Source organism: Hemitrygon akajei, chromosome 16 (assembly GCF_048418815.1).
Source record: "Hemitrygon akajei chromosome 16, sHemAka1.3, whole genome shotgun sequence".
NCBI lineage: Eukaryota > Metazoa > Chordata > Chondrichthyes > Myliobatiformes > Dasyatidae > Hemitrygon > Hemitrygon akajei.
Window position 1 is genome coordinate 20,734,618 of NC_133139.1, and position 22,519 is coordinate 20,757,136.

At 40.1% G+C, this 22,519-nt stretch overlaps 1 protein-coding gene across 2 annotated transcripts in view; it reads left to right on the top strand.

The window, feature by feature from the left end:
* Window positions 1-16,801, top strand: part of LOC140739808 (ephrin-A5-like) — a 442,905-nt gene extending 426,104 nt beyond the window's left edge. For both annotated transcript variants that reach the window (XM_073068352.1, XM_073068353.1), the window contains one exon: window positions 2,259-16,801. In XM_073068352.1, the coding sequence (XP_072924453.1) occupies window positions 2,259-2,374 (116 nt within the window). In that variant the 3' untranslated portion in view covers window positions 2,375-16,801. The remainder of the gene's footprint in view (window positions 1-2,258) is intronic.
* The last annotated feature ends 5,718 nt before the right edge of the window (window positions 16,802-22,519 follow it).

The window sequence follows — 22,519 nt, forward strand, 5'->3', positions numbered from 1 at the left end:
AATGATTTGGATGTGGCTGTTGTCGAATTCTTTTCCTGCTATAGGTACATTTTCAATTGCAGAGGTTCTGCAGATGCTGGAAATCCAGAGCATCACACAAAATGCAGGAGGAACTCAGCAGCTCAGGCAGCATCTATGGCGGGGAATAAATTGTCAATGACTTGGGCCAAGACCTTTCAGCAGTCATCCCAAAAGCTCCTTCTGCACTAAGTGATCATGTCGCGAGATTCCCAGGAGTCAGTATGGACATACCTTCAGGGAGCCAGGGAGGATTTGACCATGTCCTTTAATCTATTCCTTTGCCTGGTAAATCTGTTCCTATAGAGCTCAGAATAGAGTGTCAGTTTCAAAGGCTTATCAACCACAATTGGACATTGTGGTTGATAAGCCCACTCTATATCTGCAACCTAGAAGATGATAGCTTGAGAAAGAACATTGTTTACTGATTTCAAATTACTTAGGAAAATAATGTGAAGGTTGTGTTAGCCTTATCATCCCATTACCATGCTATGCTTGCTGTTGGGAGATGGAATCCCGGAAGCATGTTGGAGGGCCAGTAGATCTTTGCTCCATGCCTGAGCTCTTGATCCTCAAATACCTTTTGCCTCAATCAGCTGCTATTGTTGTAGGGGTCATAAGGTGCGTCACACTCTATATTTTGAAATTCCCTGATGTGAATTCTCTGAGTTGCAGTTAATTGATTCTAGTTCATAGATCTAGAATCTGGGTAAACACTGAAAAGATATATTGCTGTCTTTTCTGAGCCAGAGAATGAATGACATGACTGGAGTTACCAGAAGCTGCAATCTGTAGCATTTACACCAACTTCACCAATCTGGATATCTCCGCTGAAAACACTTTACCATTCTGCAATGCGGAGTTTGTAAGCTCTGCTAACACAGAAGTGTGGCCCAGTAAGGTGATAGTAACTATGAGTGAAGGATTGTCAGGTGCTTGTCTCTAACTAGAATCTACCCATATGTAGGGACGCTGAAAATGTCCATGGTCAGACACTCTCCAGCACTCAGGGCAGCATGGTTGTGTGGCAATTAATGCAATGTTTTACAGCACTGGATGTAAGAGCAGGGTTTCTGTTCCTGATGCTGTCTGTAAGAAGTTTGTAGGTCCTCCGCATGACCCAGTGGGTTTCATTCCACATTCCATAGATGTACAGGTTAGGGTTAGTTAGTTGTGGTCAATGCGATGATGGTGCCAGAAGCATGCTGACATTTGCTGGCTGCCCAGCACAATCCTCGCTGATTGGACTTGATGCAAATGATGCATTTCACTATATGTTTCAATGTATATGTGACAAATAAAGCTAATCATTGGATCTTTTTATCTTTGCAAAGTAAGCAGTGCAGAACTTTATCTGCAACATCTATGACATTGGACTTCTAGCCAATTCTAGCCATTGCCAGTTGTTGGGCATTGTTGGGCACCTGAGTGGTGAAGCAGTAGGTCTAGAATAAGAGCAAGGGCTGGAGGGACCTCCATGGAAGCTCTGCTTTTCTAAACTTGCATGAATGGATTTCACAATGAATAGAATTGAAGATCGTACTTTGTTCAATTGCAAAGAAGATGTACTGGACAAAAGGGAAAGTAATGTGCTCATGATATTGGGTGAAAAAGAATGGAGGATAGTCCAGGTGAATAATAAATGCTAATATGTGGTGGCTATGCCAATTGGTTTCAAAGATTCAAAAGATTCAAAGTACATTTATTATCAAAGTATGTATACATTGTACAACCCTGAGAATCCATGGTGTATCCAAAGCAATATAGTTGTAGAAAAGTATCACTCAATTAATATCCTTTCTGTGGTTTGGCACGCTATTAGGGCAGACTACTAGAAAGTTAACGTTGTACCTTTGCCTAGAATCATGGATAATGTTGCCACTGGGTCCAAAATTTGCATAAAATGCACTATTGAAGTGTCTAGCCAAAGATCTGCATAGAAGGGGACTTTTAGTTGAAAAGATTGTAGTGGACACTCCTCCACAGGCTCCAGCTTTCTACTGCAGTTGAAACAAATGATGTCTTTATAGCACAGCCTACAGGAAAAGCAGCCAGAGCATTTTAAAGTAGTTCATTGCATATGAAGGACTTTGTGATGTGATTAAAGCACCATATAAATGCAAAGCCTTTTCTTTAATTTGTTCCATTAACTGTTACATTTCGCACATTAAAATCACAGGGAAGAATTAAAGGAGATGCATTGCTAAGAGTGATTACTTTTTATTTCCTCTCTTTTCCAGATGATTCTATATACGAGTCACCTGAACCGTATCACAATAACGACGGAATCACGACCTTTAGGATTTCTTGGTTCATCCTGGCAGTGACCCTCATCCTGTTATTCCTAACATCATAGCACCCAGAGAAAGCGGGAGAAAAAAAGAAATTATTTCTATCTGAGGGACCACAACCAAAATGGAGACGGCAAGAGATTGACATGGGTCCTCCAGAAGAGACTCCATTTTCTGAGACACTTTGCCGTTAAGACAAATAATTTGAGGAACAGACATGCTCTATTACTGCTTTGTGAGACTGGGAATTCTCATTTTCTTGTGAAGCACTGCCTTGGGCCCACTGGGTTTGATATAAAGTACATCAAAATTGGAACAAATATCTCTATGGAGGTGTCCAGACGCAAACTTTCTCAAATGGAATCTATATTGGTGCAATCGTTTGTTCCACTGGTAGGTCAAGACTCATGACAGGAGAAGCATCTGGGAGTATTCCGACCTTCAAAGTCCCTTTAAACATGACTTCTTGACACACTGTTCTACAAAAGCAGCCACAAGTCTAGTTGCTCATTCTCCTGTTTGTTCCTTTTTTACATTTCTTTTTGCCTTGAATTCTCAAGAGGGGTTTGTTCAGTCTTTCTGACAGTTTGGGGGGGGGGGAGAAGTTCTGTGAGAAGGAATGGGGTCATGTGGATAAAATAAATCTGCCACCCAGTAGAAACCTGGAAATCCCCTTTTGCCTTACGTGGGGAAGATGGGACTCTGAGTCTCTTGGCCAATGTTACTGACACCAAAAGTGACATTGGGCAAGATCAGTGGTTGAACTCTGAAAGCTGCATTAAAATGTTTTCTACCCAGTCAGATCAGTCTTCAAAATTTCAAAGCGCATTGATCTGTTAATAAGACTTCTTACTCTAATTGGAAATATTCCTCACGGTTTCAACACATGGCCCCTTCCACCATCTCCCCAACATCTGTAGACTGTCATCAAACCCCATGCTATTCAGGAATACAGCTTATTATATCATCTCCAATACTGTAACTATTGAGAGGCATCAATTATTTTTAGCAACACTAAGATTTTTTTTCTCTCTCAGTGATGATTGTTATGACATTCATGGCATTAATACTTTTTCCCAGTAAATAGTGGGGCTTACTGGTGACCTCATATGACAAGAGAATCATTTTGAAACAACTGAGCCAGAGTATAAGTCAATGCCTCCAGGGCCCTGCAGATTCATGGACACCTTAATGACACAAGATCTGCTTCAGTAAAGTCATCTCTGAAACTTAAACAATAGTCCAGATGTAAGATATTCACATGTGCATTTTAAAATGTGTACTACTTGTAACAAAAAAAATTAAGTGAAGGCATTGCCTTAAAGACAAAAATGATGGAATTCTCAGAAGATGGAAAGATTTAGTTGGTTATGGGAATCAAGACCTCTTTGGAGTGAAAGATCAGTGGCTTTCTTTGGGTACTGTACAAGCTAAAGTTATTGGAATATGAAAGACCTTTCCTTACTGTTCTACTTTCCCATCATCTTAGTGTTTTTAAATGTGATTAAATAATTCACTGAGCTAGCTCTGTGTCTCTAATGCAACAGGTACATATGCATAGCAATTATATTCTGGGACTGGTATCCATTGCCTTGGACTTCTGAACTGAAGCAACGAGATTAAATACCAATTTAAATTCTAGTAATTAAGTAAATCTGAAATTAAAAATCTAGTGCAAGTAATGATGATTATGAGACGTAAAATACCACAGATGCTGGGAATCTGAAATTAGAATCTGGAAGCACTCTGCAGGTCAGTCAGCATTTGTAAAGAGAGAGACAACATTACAATTCAAAACTGATGAGTTTTCATCAGTTCTGAGGTACAGTGATCATGAGATTGTTGTTAAAAACTCATCTGGTTCAGTAAGGGAAGGATACCTGCTATCCTCATCCATCCATGTCTCCAGATCCACCAATATAGGTGACACTTAACTCCCTACACACTTCAGTGGCAAATACAGATGGACAATAATTGCCAACAATGTCTTTGTCCTGTGAATGAATAAACAATTGCATGTGTGACATACACTCACATATAGGTGTCAGGTCTGTCAATGTTGTGTGTGACTCTCACTCTGATGCACACAGAAGAAATTAGAGGGTGTAGGTAACTCAGTGACAGAATTCTCAATCTTCTTGCCCAAAGTGGGTTTTCCTGTAGTGTGGGGGAACTGGACTCCAGTGCTTAGTGTTGTACAGAAAATGAAATGATCTCTGATGTTGGAAGAAGAGAGGATTGTAAGGCAAGATAGCAGAACATATGTGTTTTCTTTTAATTTAGCTTGCATTAGGGAGGTGTTACTTCAAGCTTTTGCTGTTTAAATGTTGGATGAGGTTTACTTTCTCCTAGACTTGTTATCTTTATATTGCATTCCTGTTAATCAGTAAGCAATCTTTGGATAGTTTTGTTGTCAATCTCACCAGTGATGAAATTGGTATGACATCCCGTCCTCAGGTCAAAGAGTGGAATTTTCATAAATTACAAGCAGTCGTTCAAAGTGTTAGAAACCTGGGAGAGCTACCTTAGTGAATTTCAAATTTCAAAGTAAGGTTATTATTGAAATACATATACGTCACCATATGCCACCTGGAGATTTACTTTCTTGCAGGCATTCACAGTAGAACAAAGAAATACAATAGAAAATGAAACACTGCACACAAAGACTGACAAACACCCAATGTGCTAAAGAAGACAAACTATGTAAACACACACAAAAATAATAATAATAATAAAAGAAAGTAAGTAAATAGATAATACTGAGAACATGAGTTGTAGAGACTTGAAAGTAAGTCCATAGGTTGTGGAATCAGCCCAGTGTTGAGGTGAGTAGAGAAGCGATTTTGTTTTTTTTTAAAGGACATTACGGAGTAAAAGGTGATAGGTAGTAATGTTCAAACTATGATCAATAGTGGAAATTTTCATTGAATGAAATCTGTATTTTAATGTCGGAATTGAGAGATGGAAATGTTGTCATTAAAAGAGTTTCTTCAAAAGCTAATTTCAAATCCTTCATATGCTAGAACTCTTATTATATTAAGGTTGCTTGCAGTCTTCTGAGAAGTCCTGTTGACTAAAAGAGTCAAGTTTTCCTTGTGTGGGGTAGTTCCTCCACCACACGTTGGATGCTCAAAACAACTCTAAGTAGAATAAAGGTGATTGACCTCAGTTGAAGCTCATTTCTTGACAATGCAGACAAGAGGTGCATAAATTATGGATGACGTAAGTTGGGGGGGGGGGTGGTATCAATGACACCTGCAGAACATCTGGAGGCACAGTAGGAAGTTCCAAGATGATGTTGGATACAAAGCTGAAAAAGACTGCCTGTAGGCCACTCTCTTGTAGTCCAAGTACTTATTTCCTTACTGCCCAGTATGCCGCTAGCGTTTAGGGCAGCAATGAAGGTCCTCCATCTCTGGCGGTCTTCAGTGCTTCCTTCATCATGCCTATAGCTTCCTCTCGGTTTTCACCACTGTCAATCATGCAAGTCCTGGGTAGATACTCAGAAATATCAGCGGACTCAGACATAGAAGGATTCTTTATTGCTGTTTCCATAGCAATTTCCACTCAGGGTTGTTAGCCCTGAGCTGAACACTCGAACCTGGAGGACTGGTGAATCACCCTTAGTCTGGCCTCTACCCTTTCACATGTTTGGCTTGGCTGACCCTACCAAGAGCTGAAGTATAAAGCCCTGACTGCGGTCAGCATAGCTATCTGGGTCTTTGAAGCCCACAAGCTTCCAAACCAGGACAAAGTTGTGGTCCTCTTGGAGATGTAGTCCAAGTAGTTTTATAGTGACTGCTAACAAACTGCTTGGTTTAAAAAGTATGGCACGTTGAAGCATCAGTTCTCAGAGGAATCTGACATCAGCCCACCCAGTGTAGATTAGAATTTTCATTCTAAACTAAGTGTTTACGCCAGTAAACTCAAGGGCCCAGAAAAAGGAGATCTAGATCATGTCTTTTAGATGGTTTGACAACAGAATCCTCATCATTCAGATTTTTCATTCCATATCGTTTCATATCATCCGGATCAGTTTAAAACTATTTTATACATTTACTATCTGGTCCAAACAGATTACATTATGAGTTGGGATTGCCAGCAGCAATGGTTTAACTCATGGAGCGTTGCCCTTTTGTTTGAAATGCCCCTGCTAAAACGAGCAGATGACTCAGTCATTTCCTCAGGCTCCCCGTCTTCAGCAAACCAGATCTTTCTGCTGAAGGTGGATCTGCCATAATATATTAAAAAGTAGTTCCAAATCCAATCTGTTTTGGCTGTTCCTGGTAGGGGGTGAGAGTATGAATGTGTATTTGGGATGTTTAAAGGAGTTTGGGTTTCAGTGAATTGCTGCTGAGGAATTATATCAATCCCAACCCCCCCAAAAAATCCTTAATTCATCTAATATCCTTTTGAGAGATTCATGGGCTAGAATTTAAAATTCTAGTGAAATCTCTATTTCCATGTTCCCATATCATAAACACCCACCTACAGTGATTAAGCTAAAGAGACTTCTATCAATAATCGTTAATCATATTAGAGACCCAGATGAGACCAGAGTGTTTGGAAGTACTCACTTATAAGTCTACAGACAAGAACACTTATGATTGGGGGACAAACAGAATAATGATTTCTTTCTTCAAAATCTTAAACCAGCTTAAGAGAGCCTTGTGTTTGGGAAGCTGTTGACTAAGAAGCTATTGTAACAATACTTACACAAGACATAGGTTCAGGATTAGGCCATCTGGCCCATCAAGTGTGCTCCGCCATTCGATCATGAATGTCATTTTAGATTTCCAACAAAGAGGCAGTGAAAACCTAACATTTTTGAAGCTAGCTGGTAAAGCAGAAGGGACAATACCAACCATCCAGGTGGAAAAACCATCTGGGAAATGGATACTGTGTATCCCAGTGTAGTGATAACTTCTACAAATGCATACTAGTAGAAGCAGCTTTCTTCTTTGTAAAATATAGAGTTAAAATATGTAAATACTTTACTGTCAGCAACAGCAATATTCTTTCGGCCTGAGGTCAGACAAGACTGATAGATCTGTGATTCACATGTTGCTTGTCCTGCTTCCCAGCCTCAGTTGATTCTTTTGTGCGTTGCTAACGTAGCTTTCAGGCCGGATATCAATGCTGTCTCTGTGAATATCCACCTGAGGAAATCAGGGAGATATGGATTTGCGCACGTTGGCACGGATCTGCAGGAAGTGAGGGTGCACTGGGTATCTAAAGGTCACTTTGATCGAGAACTGCTCACGTTGCATTGTATCAACCATAGAAAGAGACATTCTCCCATTCCTCTGAAGATGAAATGTTGCTGCGTTCACCTCTCTGTCCTGCAGCTTCCTGCTTTATAATTACAGCGTGGGCAAAATTGGCAAACCTTCAACTGATCACCAATATAGAATGGAGCTCCTAACATGTGTAGTTAAAGCAAAACAGTAGGAATTCTCTTGCCGCAATGAACTGGGTTTCCAGTTTTCCTCAGTGAATTAGGCAATGCAATAGACACCAGCACATATCTATTGTTCTGCGAGAGAGCAAAATATATTGCTTTCAAAACTACTTTGAAGTAGCAGGAAGCCCTCAGCCCTCAAAGGCTTGTAGGTTGCAAGGATATTACATTATAAGGTGTTTTATATATATATATATTCTGTATATAACTGTTAATAGGAGTTAACATTGAGTATGTGTAAACATGGATCATTCCTGAAGTTTATAGGAATCATTTTACTGAATCGCCGTTATCTTTCTGAAGTTCATTCACTTTGGTCGCTAAATGCTTGATGTGGGGTGGGGAGGGGAGAGTAATGTTCACTACCACAGTGCAGTTCTTTATCATTGTTTGTGGATTGCACAGAATGTTTTTGTTTTGGGGTATAAAATATTAAGCCACCGAAGAGGAAGAGCCAGAAACATTGGATAACATATTATCTCTAAATGCTTTCTTTAACTTGCTTGCAAAGGTTTAGTCAAAGCTGGGCATCCATTTTGCAGGGCTGTGGTTGCTAAAAGTTTCACACAACACAGAAAGAAGCCCCTTAGTCTACTTAACCCATGTAGACCATCTTACACTAATCCTACACCAGTCCCATTTTAGTTTCTCCCCCATTCATTATTTCCCACCCAAAAGCTCCTCCTAGATTTTACCACTCCCGTCCTACCCCAGAGGCAATTTACAGGAGCAAATAACCTATCAACTTCCATCTCTTTCAGATGTGGGAGACAACCAGAGCAATGCAATAATGTAACTTCCCCCTTTCTGTGTCGGTTAGACCAGATCTTGTCCAGTGGAGTAGAATTTAATGAAACACGAGCCAAGAATCTTTCATAAAAATCTAATTTAATTTTATTCATCACTGTATGTTCTAAATGTGATGCTAATCCAACTATGTGCAGTTGACACAAGGGGGAATGTGTGTATGAACACTACCAATTTACACAGGAGGCTTCTGGACTGCAGCTGTGGTTTCCTGCTCATCCACTGCAGGACTGTAAACTAATAAATTTAAATTGATGGATCATGTTATTAAAACATTGGGAAGTCTGCCAGAAATATCCCATTGCCAATGTGAAGCTGAATCAGTGCAACGTATTCTTTGTGAATATGTAACTAGAAGATCATAAATAGGGTGAGATTGTACTGAGAATATCACATAGTGAATGGGTTTTGGTAACACTTGTCTCAGCCCTTGTTGTTGAATGCTACTAGAGGTGTTATCTTCCTTTTAAAATAGAGGTTATTTAGAGGATTTAAAAAAATAGGTGTGATAAGTCCATCTCAAATCCATAAGCTTCTTACCAACCTTCATCAATGCACATTAACTTACTTTTTGCTTACTTACTGGCCATTACACCGCTGGTGCAATGAAGATCCTCCATCTCTGTCAGTGTTCAGGCTTCCTTCATCTCACCAGTAGCTTCCTCTCGGTATTCACTACTGTCAACCATGTAAGTCCCAGGTGGAGACTCGGGAGTACCGTCACACACAGATATAGAAGGATTCTTCATGCTGTTTCCATAACAGATTTAGTTTGATCAGTCAGGGTTGTTAGCTCTGAGCTGAACCTCCAAAGCAGGAAGACTGGTGGACCACTCATAGTCTAGGTTCTACCCTTTTGACCTGTTTGGCATGGGTGACCCCGTCAAGAGGCATAGCATAAAGCCCTGACTCCATCAACAGAGCCCTCCCGGTCATTGAGGCATGCAAGCTTTCTAACCATGACAATGTTGTGGTCCTCTTGGAAGATGTCCATTAACATAGGAAACATTTTCTTCAGAGTTATGCAGAGGAGAAAGCAACAATGATAGCAATCTGACCTCAGTCTGGCAATATCCAGTTTAGTGTTTATATTTTCTTTGTATGTCTCCAGTTAAGTTTTTGCTCAAAGGAGTTATTATTTAAACCATGTAAACTGTGGAACCTTAGAGAATCAGTTAACTGCCTTAAATTTATGCAATTTGGTTTCTAAGGTCTAGTTGAGGGGAAGGAGAGATGTAATCAGTGCTGGTCACTAATATGACCAGTTAAGCTAACACATAACTGTGTATACAGAATGTGCATTATATTTCTCCAAAATACAGTTCTATTCACTTCAGTGGAGGCAAATTTCACAAGCCTATTGCAAATTGCACACATTGATGTATTACATGTTTGGTGATTGCAGCTAAGGAAACAAACTCTAATGTTATACCACCTGGCTTCTTTTGGAAGCCCCTGTTCTCTTACGTGAGCTTTCTCAGTTGCTGCTTCGCTATGACTTCCCTGCTCGAAAGCACTGGCTGGGTGGAGATTCAATGATGCTCATTCTTATTGCTGTTCATCAGAAGTAATGGGTGGCCTTTATCCAGGAGTATTCAGGATTTCAGAGCACGGATTCAGACTACTGAGCCCATCAGATGTATCCTCCAGATCTATCAGATGGTTACACACATATTATTTTGTCGCATCCTTTAAATGAATACCACTATTCCATTCTTCCTCTTGTACTTCTGTAGTTCTCCTGAGATCCATCTCTGATGTAGATTTGTCTGGCTTTATTTGGCGTTGAGCCATATGACATGGTTAGCAAGAGCACCTCAGTATGTAAGGAGGTGTAGAGACAAACCTACCTCTCATCATCCCATGAACTATATGAGATTGTGACCTAGACTCTATAGTGCATACCAGTAACCTCATCTCCAAGACTAAATATGCAACACGGCTTTAAGCTGACCCAATTGCTTTGATGCTCATTCAGCAATTTGGTAGGATAAATCTTTGAACCACAGAACTATCTGATGTAGCCAAAACAGCTCTGACTCCAGTTTACCGCTGAGGCTTTTAAAACCAGTCCCTGTGATGTGGTTATGATCATCCCAGTAATAGCTTGGTTCTTTGAATGATGGCTCTGCCAAGGGTTATGATCACTGGAAGGTATAGCTGGTGAGACTTACTGTATAACTGGCAGTTTTAGCACAATGAAGCAAATGTTAGATAAGCGAGCATGTAATTGGATCAGTCAATCATGAAGAAATTTGAATAATTTGTTTTGAATTTTAGCTAGTTAGTTCATCACTTATTCAACAGCCCATGTCAAGATGTGGCCTTACAAACAGTGAACTCCTAGTTCCTGGCAGTTTTGATGGCAATCCCAAGGGTGGAGTGTGGCGTATTTTAGGAAAGTAATTTGTAGAGCAGACTCTGTGTAAGATACATCTATAGGGTAAATAGTTTTGGACTGGTGGACATTTCTCTTGCCATTTTAATGCTGAAAATTCTTCTCAGCCTTCAAAATGATGCAGTCAACATATTGCATATATACATGACAATACTTGTTTATAATCTTTATGCTATAAATCAATGGATTAATTTAAAACTTCTGCTGAATAGCAAATGCTACTCTTTTGGTGGTATATCAATTGCACTGCCAAGTAAAATATTTCAATCTAGCATCCTTGTGGCTCCGTATAATATCTTTGTGACTGCAAATCAGGTTGATCCCCCAAAGTTGCAAACTAGTACTGAAGGCGATAATTGAGGAACCACATCATTAAAGTGGAGATTGTCTCTCCAGTGAGTATAGAGGAAACACTAATCTTTCCCTAATCCATCCCATTTTCCTTGTTAGCTCTTTCTTCACCTCTGGTCTTTGGGGATAGAATGTGTTGTTGATCAGGCCAGGTGACCTGTTTCCATAGTGTAGGTACTGCATAACAGCTGCGATGAAAGAAACTGCACGTCTCAGCAATGGAAGGCCACACCTCAAACAATTGTCGCCCTGGATGAGAAGTAGTGAAGTTGGGTAGGTGAGAAGGGGAAATCAGGTGTTTCGTGCAAGTGAGATCACTGAGAATTGACCCCTAGTAACTGTAGAAATACTTTGACTTTAACCATAATAATAAACAATCAGGTCTTGGCCACAGTTTCTAGACAAAAGTGGATGATTCTCAGGAACTGAGAAAAAGTAAGCTGATGAGCCTTCTGTGAGCCATGTAGAGACAGTTCCAGATTATGTTTCCCACATTTGAAGTAATGGATTGTAAGATGCTAAGTGGTAGAGGCAGGTGATATATAAATGCAAGTTTTTTTTCAACGGGTGTTATTGATCTTCCAGAGGATCATGCATCTTTGGAACCTCCTCCTTTGAAGTACTGTGGAGGCTGTGTAAGTTCAAGGCAGAGATTTTTTCTGGAGTAGAGCAGAGTCAGAAGTTATGGGAACAGGCTGGAAGGTGAAGCAGAGACCAGGATCAAAGGAGACATTGTTAGCAGTGAGGCCCTGATGCTACACACCATACGGGTAGGTACAACTGCTCTGTAATGAGTCTGGAACGATCCCACCTAGACCGAGACTCTGCTTGCTAACAATCTCCATTTAGCCGCAAGATCACAGCTCACTTGTTCACGAGGGAAAGAATGTGCAAGAACTAGCAGATTTCAATGGCTTATTGATTTCGGAATTTTTTTTTCTTATTATCCTAGTTGAAAGTAACACTGATAGTATTCTGTCACAGTCATTTCAAAATGTGTCCAGCACTGCTGTTAGTAGGACAATGCAGGCATGGTAATAGCACATTGGTCTAAACACAGAGAATAATAAAATCAGCTGACTGCTATACTAGCATTTTTATTTTGAACTAATAGCAATAATGTATAATATAAAACCAGGTGCTATTCTCAGTTTATCTCATTTAGTTGACTGAGCAATATGAATTTTGAACATATAATGCTGTCGTTTCTACACCTGAAATATTACTAAGTGCACTTTCAAATCCAAGCAATTACACTGGAGTCCAACGATTATCTAGCTACTCAGATACCCTGAGCTGCTTATAAATGAACGTGCTGGTTTACTTTTGTCATACTACATTAACTCCAAACAGATTTCATTCTAGCCTAGTATTGCTCTTCATCTATTCTGCAATCTTTCTCTACCTGAAGTGCCATTCTTTTGGCAGATTCATTACAGATCTACCAACTTTTGCCCACTATTAAGGATTCTAAAATGGCACATACTCTACCATCCGCGATTCTGCAGCTTATTCTTCAAATTTCCCCTGACTCTTCAGAAATTATTCATAAGGACTTCTCCTTTCCATAAAGGTTTTGGTCTTCACCCTCGTTGATAGATGAGCAGGGACCATTTTCCTCTTTAATATTGATCCAGCAGTATAGAAAATTATTCAAGGTTCAAGAATCAAGTTTATTTATTGCGTGTACATCGAAACATACAGTGAAATGTGTTGTTTACATTAACAACCAGGAGGGTGTTGTGGGGGCAGCCCACAAGTGTTGCCACACATTCCAGCACCAACACAGCATGACCACAATGCTCGGCAGAGCCACACAGAACACAACAAGCAGCAAAACAACAACTGCAAAAACGTCATGGTTGCACACCTCATTTTGCCTGGCCTCACCCTCCTATTTGTGATATTTCTTTCAGACCACTCCTCTGTTTATAAACACAAGCCAATATTTTGAAATAACAGTTAAAAAAAAACTTACACAGGGATTCATTGGAGTCGAAGAAGGCTTTTGTGGAGCCAGCAGGAATCTGATGGGCTGAATCACCTTGCTTTGTTTCTTTTAAAGTATCTGTAATATACTTTTATGCACTGAACAAGAGGGAAAAGATTCAGCCCCAAAGTGCAATAGCAGCAAAACAGACAAAAACAGATAATGGCTTAGGATAGTGAGAAGCCGCTGGTGAGTCCAGCTACACCCATGTATCTATTCAAAAGGAGTGAAACCCATGCATTTTAACATGATCATGTTTTCCTGCTTGTCGTTTATGAACGATGTCACACACAAAATTATTGTAACCCTTAAGCTGCTGCAAACACAAAACAGAGAGAGGGAGTCGTGTGACTCATTGTGGAGAGAGGAAAGAAAAGAAAGTTGTGTTAAAAAGCTTAATTATGAAGAGTAGTGAAGGAGGGGGGTTGTTGGGGATGAACTAAGTAAGAAAATAAGATTTGATAACCAATGCAAGACACTGAAACATTTTTGAAAACCAACAGTGTATTTGTGGTAAGACCATGAGACTTGAGGGGTCTGCTGGTCGACTCCTCCTTATGTTCATCATAAGCTCTTGATAATAAACTCGTTACATTCCAACTGGCAGGCAGCTCCAAGATGGTGACTTAGAAGAGAATAGGTTAAAATGTTATGTAGTAACCAAGCTTTCTCAAGTCATTGCACAATATTTCCCTATTTGAACTGTTCTTCTGCAGTCACTGAGGGAGAAATTCAATGCATGCTAGAAGAATATATGTACACCAAGAATAATGGAGGTCAAGATACATACTGTATATTACAATATACACAGTTTCGTCTGTGTAGCCAATCGTGAATGTCTGCAATGCTGCTTTTAAGTCACAGCAGTCACAAAAGTTTCAACACAGCTGTTGATTGCAAATCAAGATGGATTAATCCAATTATGAAATCACAGGCTATTTCTCTGTCAATTACATCATGCTTAGTGTATCAAAGAGAGATGGGCAATAGGGAGTGAACGTTATCGATGGATTGTAATTAGGCGTCTGCTAATGGGTGTCAGTTGGAATGAATCAATGCCGGTGTGAAAGATACCCCTTTCTCCTGGCCCCTGGGTGTTATAGAAGGTACTTTCTTTCTGCTTGTCGACCATAATTTGGAAGAGGGTGCCAGAGGTTGAGGAGCCACACCTCAACTTGATCAGTACATTATTTCTTAAGATATCTTGCCTTGCATGCTATTGCACATTGCCTGAGGGGCTTTATTTCCACCACTTAAACAACCTTGGACACCCAGGCAGTGTCGACCTAACTTTATAGAGTCATGCTTTGTAATGTCTTGGCCACAGTTAGAAAGACTATTAGTAAACTTGCTCTGAACAAAATTGGAGGACTCCCACATTCCATATTTATAGGTACCCTTTCAACAACGGGCGATTGATTTAAGTCCAATCCATGCAGATGGAGAGAAAGCATTCTTTCACTCAGGGGTTTCTTGAATTTTTATCTATAATGAGTTCAGGCAGTTCTTACATGTATGATTTAAGTTGTGAAGCAATTTAGGCACTTCACAATGGCTCAAGCCTTTTCTGTTTCTACCTTTCACAGTACTTTCTACTTTAATCATAGAAGTTTGCTGGACTTGGCAGGAGGAGATCTTTCTTTCTTTCTGAGACTGTGACAAGAAAATTGTAAATTGTGTTGCTTAATTTGTGGAAGTGATCTATAGGATTGTACTAAATTCCACTAAATTGTACAAAAATAAAGAACAAAGTAGTGGTAAAAGGTAACTGACTTCTCAATACATTTGTTGATTTTGCTTGGTCTTTCAAAGTCATATCTAGCATTGCGGATGCCCGTTTTGTTCAGAACCTCCATGGTACAAGTTAAACCGGAGTGGCTCACGTCCACAGATTTCCTCCAGGTGGTCAGAACAAGAATGTTTCACTGGGAAGGAGAAGCACTGATGAGTCACTCTAATGAAAGCCTTTCCAGCTGTTTTCCTCTTGATACAATTTTAGTAACTTCTTTTACTCCTTCATGAACATGGACCTCAGAAATAAGACCAAAAGACAGAGGAGCAGAATTACACCATTTTACCCATCAACATGGAGAAGAGCCTAAAGGGGGAAAAAAAACAGGAGAAAACCATGTATAAACCAAATAGTAACACAAAGAATCGCAGGGAGGCTTTGAAATACACTTTGTAGCAATTGTGTTCAAACACTTATTACATTAATATGAGAAGTCTGTTGCCTGATAATTTAATAGTCCCTACTTACTGTAAACAGGTAAAGAATTTAAATAGCAGAAACAAATTCATACTAAGGTGTTAATTGTTCCATTGCCAAAATGAAATGCTGTTATTTTAATGATGTCAAAACCAACATGGCAAGTAAGATGCTTTTTTTCCCATTTTGTTCATATTATGCATTCAGTCTGAGCATTGCTAGCTTCAGAGAAACAGTTACAATTAGATACAACAAATGGTGAAAGTGAACATGAGGCTGAACAGGTCTGGACTAAAAAGCTTTAACTTTGGTAGTCAACCCCATACATTTCCCTCAGATTTAATGGCAAGTGGGATTTCTTGCAGGTGTCAGTGTTAAAGGGGCAGGGAGGAAACTTGAGCTTGTTTTACAATCAATCTTCAGTGACATAATAAGGAAGGAAAATTGGATGGAATGTAATATGGACTCTGATTGGGTCTTGTGTTTTTATTTACTCTACCACCTGAGGCAAATTTCACCTTCAGTAGTTTCCTCTAGTTAACTCAGCTGGCTTAGGGCATTCCCTCTAAGACAAAAGCATCCCCTCTTCTGTACATTCTTATAAACTATCTTTCTATCATCAATGATGGGCATTGCCAGTGGTGGGATGTGAGAGCTCATATTCAAACTTTTCATAATTTATCCACCAGTCTTGGATATTGGGGTATATTTAGAATGTAGGCATAGATAAGGGTAAATGTGACATTAAATATGACACCCTGTGGAGTTGTGTATGAAAACCTTGTGATCATTTAGGTGTGATTTTTATTTTATGCTTCTTTGCTTACTTGTCCCTGAAGAATACATTCTCCACAAACTCCCAGATCTTCTACATACTGTACCAACATAAATTCCAACTTGTTGAGACTAACTATGGTTTTCCCCATGGCCAGTCCAGTGACAGTAGTACGAATCTAAAAGGAAAATTACCTTCAATTGGAATTTACCTTATATAATTTAATGTCTCCACAGTAAATATGACAATGGTTTTCTATTAGAAAAATATGATCTTTGCTGGTATATGATCTTATCAAAGTTTATATTCAGTGGGCTGACTGTATTTCTTACTATATATGTCTAAACAGCGATGTTAAATACTCGCATTTACATTCAGACTGTTGACTTCTGTACAATGGTTTCCTACAAGATGATCGATATTCTCTCTCCAAGGAAGAAAGTTTGACTGTATTCATTGTAAATAATTGTTGATGTAATAAAATATCAATAAACTCTTTTATAGCTGCAACTGTGATGTCGATAATGTGAAAGATAATAACTGTATGCTGGTTAAGATTGTTCTAAGTTAATCAGAACTGCTGGCAATGGTCGGGTGATTGAGATGTGGAATCAGATTTAACCACACAGAATAGCCCACTTACAGAGCAAAAGAGGGTGGAGACACAATAGACTGCAGATGCTGGAATCCAGAGCACAAAATGAACTGTTGGAGGACTCAGTGGGTCAGGCAGCATCTGTTGAGGAAAATAGATATTGACATTTCGTGTCGAGAACCTTCAAGTGGACTGCTGATGAAAGGTCCAAGTTAAGCGTCTTGACCTGAAATGTTGACTTCCATCTCCCTCCACCGATGCTGCCTGATAAGTTAAGTTCATCAAGAAGTTTGTTTTTTTTGAGTAAAGGAACTTGATGGTTTATTTGTTGGAGGTGGTCATCGATCAAATTTCAGGGTATACTCTATTGACACCACCACAGAGTAACACTCCATAAGTGCTTCACGGGAGTTTTCATTCAGTTAATAATGACCAGACATCCCACCACAAAATTTTCTATCTGAAAGATAAGATATCTTCAGCTTAACACATAAGGGTGATAGAGGACACTATTGCACAGTGAATAGAAAATTTGTTTAAGAAATAAATGGCTTATTTTAAGCAAATGAAAAATGAGCAATTTGAGGTCTGAAGATTCAAGTTTCATGGCAGCTGAAAAGCATGGACAGACACTTCCATCATATCTTATACCATCACCCAGCCAAAAATCTCTTGGGTGAGGGAAATTGCCACTCAACCACAACGTCTCCCCAAGTGGAAAATCATCTGGGAATGATAGGGAAGTGAACTACTTAAAACATCATTCAATAAATTTCTTGTTCAACTCTGGTGCATAGATTTGAACCCAGTCTAGCCTGAACACATGCATGGAATGCCCTACCAGGGCTATTGGTAGAGGCAGATACATGGCATACATTAAGAAACTCTTAGATAGGCATATCAATGATAGAACAATAGAGGGCTATGTAAGAGGGAAGATCGACCTTAGAGAAGGTTAAAAGGTCTGCAGAATATCATGGGCTGAAGGGCCTGTACCGTGCAGTACTGTTCTATGTTCTATGCTCTTTGAACTGATTGGGAGCTTCCTCTCTCTAGCTGCATCATGAGGAGCATGTATGATATTGGTGTGGACAAGCTCAGGCCACATTTCAGCAGGAATAAATGTACAAGCTCCTTAAACTCTTCACGGGCTTCCAGCCAGGTAAGGCAAGCTGCCAATCAACCCCATTTCACCTGGATTCACCCAGAACCTGGCAAGACCGGACATCTTCACTCTACACTTTAAGTCCTGATGAAGGGTTTCAATGCAAAATGTCGACTGCCCATTTCCTTCGATGGAGGTTGTTTGACCACCTCCCTACCCCCCTCCCACCACCACCCTGCCACAGCTGAGTTATTTTTTGATGCCAGCCTAATTTGGTGCCTGAGATCAGTTACAGACCAATGGAAGGAAGGGAGAGCGAAGTCACAATGGTTTGGTTGTGATGTCATTTCAGGGTGGAGGTAGAAGCAAATATGAAGGCCATAATGCATAGGAGCAGAATTAGGCCACATGGCCCACCAAGTTTCTTCCTTCAATTAATCAGGACTGATTTGTTCACCCTTTCCTCCTGCCTTCTCCTTGTAACCCTTGTTGCCCTTATTAATCAAACTGCATAGTCAGATGGGAGTATGTAACTTCAGCTTGATGTAACCTTAACCAGCTCCCAACGCTAAAAGGCTACAATTTAAGTCCCTGCTTTAACTACTCAGTCCACTTATTTCCCACCCACCAACTCCCCACTGCAAACCTCCTCCAGTTTCTTTCATTAGGTATTGTGAGGTACTACAGTACAACATAAACAGAAACAAATTCACATCTGTTCCCCTGAAAGCACATTTGCAACTGAAAAGGATTCAATAAAATGACATGACAAATGAACAGTTGCAGATTTCTGTTTAGAATAGAACATCTTGGGATATAAAGTACTTTACAATGGCTTTAAACATTTGGCCAGAGTTAGGGGATGGAGCAGATGTTTGGAGGGAAAACACACCGTAGAAACATTCCATTCCATTTTAAAAGCACAGGAAAGGCAAGTCAATTTAAACTTGAAATGCCATCTGTTTATTCAGGAGGAGAGCAATTCTTGTCAGTCTAGGTGGCCATTTCACTAATGTTATGGCATTGTGCTAACTGCTGCAAAATGCGCAACATCTGGGTATGATGGTTATGATGAATGGTCCGTTATGGTGGATACAGAGCTGACAGAAGCCCTTGAAAAGCAAAACAATGCAGATGTTGGAAATCCAACACAAAAAGAGAGAAAGCTGAATATACTCTGCAGATCATACAGCATCTGTGGAGAAGGAAATGTTTAGGACAGGAAAATTGAAAATTCAAACATGTTTAAAGTTGCAGAGAAGAGGGATGGTGGAGAGAACCAAGGAAGTGTCTGTGATGGAGTGGAGACAAAGAGAGACCGATCGATTCAATTGGTGGTGTCAGCTGAGAAAGGGAGATGACTTTAATCTCATACAGTCTGTCGAGAGATGCACATAGGAGAAGCAATCAAGTAAAAGGTAAGAGGCAAAAAATAAAAGTTCTGGAAAACTTGATGCACAAAACACTGCAGGTGAAATCTAAAATGAAACAAGAGTACCTTAGAAATGTGTAAACAATGTAGTGGGGAAAAAAATCCCCTCCCTCTCCCTTCTTCTTCTATTCCCAACTCTGGCCTCTTACCTCTTTTCACTTGCCTATCACAACCCCCTAGGTCCCTTCTGTAATGTCCTGGTTCACATCTTTACGGTTATGCTGTAGGTATTTCATTTGGCAACTCTGTAAGAGTTGCTCTGCTTTCAGCCTGTTTGGGTTATCGTTGAAGATAAGGAATAATGTGGAATGTGCGCCATCCAGTTAGCGGGAGGTTTTCTTGGTGAGGGACAATAAAATTGGGTTTGGGGCTTTTGCTGGAGAGGAGATGAAGAGAGAAGACGCTGGGGAGAACCAGTCGTGGCATGTGATCCAGTGGGAGACCCATTTGTTTGAGATGGATTGCAAGCGATGTACGGAAGGTGGTGTGCACTTTCACGTTGACCGAGGACACAGAGCATGAGTGACAGAGAAGTTCAAGATGAGCTCCAACTTGTGCACATTTGACTGTTTCATTAGAATAGGCCCTTTTCTTTTTGTTATTCTTTACTAACCCTTCAGTTAAGATTCATAAATATAATTCCTTTAATCGTATGCAGTGCACTGCCTGTTAGTTCATGGTATTGATTTGTAACAGGGTAGCAAGTGACACAGCATCCACACAAACCGGGGTTTGGGGTGGGATCAAGCATGCCTCAATCTCACAAGTTTGGCAGGGCCGAAGATTGTCATCCCTAGACTTATGCAACTGAGATAACTAAGGTGGTTTCACTTCCTGCTTCCCCTTCTCCTATGACCTACTCTGCTCTCCAATCAGATTATCAAATTCTCTTTCAACATAGTCCCCTCCTACATTTACACACTTAGTCCAGCGGTCGTGGAGCATACAGATCTTGGACCTCCAGAAAGTGTCCACAGCAGGGGTGATTGATAAATCCATGGCCTAAGGTAGAAGGAGATGAGTTATACACCTCAACTCTTTAAGTGATTATGCAGAGCATTTGAAGTGAATAACTCATCAAGGGTGATTGATAAGTTCGTGTCCTAAGGTAGAAGGAGATGTTATTAACTCAAACTTTCTGCATAATCACTCAAAGAGTTGAACTGCATGTGCACGTAACGAGAGCTGTATAACTTATCTCCTTCTACCTTAGGCCATAAACTTATCAATCACCCCTACTGTGAACACTTTCTGGAGGTCCAAGATCCGTATGCTCCACGACCGCTGGACTAAGTGTGTAAATGTAGGAGGGGACTCTGTTGAAAAATAAATGTGCTAGGTTTTCTAAAATTGACTCCTTCTACCTTAGGCCACAAACTTATCAATCACCCCTCGTAAGTTACTTAGGTATATAGTAATATCACAGTTCAATGATTTGCTGGGGGCAGCCTACAAGTGTCACCACGCTTCAGCACTAACATAGCATACCCACAACGTAATAATCCTAAACTTAATCTGTATCTTTGAAATGTGGGAGGAAACCCACATGGTCACAGGGAAAACATACAAGCTCCTTACGGACAGCAGCGGGAATTGAACCCTGATCACTACTACTATAAAGCATTGTTCCGCCCATAGTAAACCCACAGCTTACTAACTCTAACACTAACCCATATACCTTTGGAGTGTGGGAGGAAACCAGAGCACTTGGAGGAAACCCACATGGCTGTGAGGAGAACATAAAAACCCCTTACAGACAGTGGCGGGAATTAAATACTGATTGAAGGTCGCTGGTGCTATAAAGCGTTGTGCTAACCATGATGCTACAATCCACGCTATATCGTCTAGTTCCTATGCATGTTATATGCGCTTGACTATCACCTGCAATGGAGAACCATGGAACTATTGTATTGCCAAAGATTCCATCCCTTGATAAGACATTAACTCTCTGGGACTTCATTGTGATTAGTTTTGAGGAGAAATGGAGGATGACAGTGAGCAGTCAACCTGATCTCTCTGAGAGACAAGTTTCTTAGCGGGCTTAGAGGCTGACACACTAGTCTCTCAGTAGGTGCTTTAGAGTCTAAGATAAAGGCTTGACTATATTTCTTTACTCGTCCCTGTTAACTGTTAGGAATCTCTATTAAAAACTGAAACTGCAAGATGCACTCGTTAGCTCTGGAAGCATCTGTGGAATCTTCAGTCGGAATCAATTTCTGATGCAGTCATCAATCACTGTGTTAGCTCTGTTTATCTCCCTCCACAAGATGTTGCTGGCCAGCTAAGAGACTGCAACATTTTCTCTTTTCACCGCAGATTTGCTGCATCTGCATGCTCATTTTGAAAGTTGTATCTTGAAGGCTTTGGATGCTCAGTTACTGAATGTATTCGAAGTTCATGTCAATATAAGTTTGAACACTTAAAGGACACGGGAGCTGAGCAGTTCTTAGGGTGTGGTCTAATTGATCTGAAGGACCTGCATCCATGTTTTAGTGTTCCATGAATCTACGTAGAGCAGGCTTGAGAGTCCTAATGTTCTTCTTTTATTTCTCCAATATATTAAAAGAAAATTCCATGAAATTGATCAACGGAGGATAAGTAATTACAGTAATTCTGGTCAAAATACCCCCTTCAATCAATGCCACTAAAATTGCTTAGCTGGGTAATTTTCTCTTTGGAGGAAGCCCACTGTATATAAATTTGATCACCACATCAGTTGGTATAAGAATGACTTTTGATGCCTTAAGGACATACTGTATAAATTGTAAGTTTCCTGAAGGAATGCAGTGCTGATCAGTCTTCAGACTTCTTTCAAGACGCTCCAGGGTGCTTTACAGACAATAATAATGCTTTTGAAGAGCAGTAACCATTGTCATAAAGGAAAAATACCAACCAAATTGTAGACAGCCAACTCCTGAAACCAGCAGGTATCTCCTGGAAACTGAGGATTGAGTATTGGCCATAATGGCTGGGACATTGGTCAGCAACATTTCCACAATGCCTCATTTAATTTGCGGTGTTAACCCCTGCTTCGCAAGAATTTTGTTTCTACTTGTGCAAAGTCTTTTACGAACAGTTGAAGTGTAG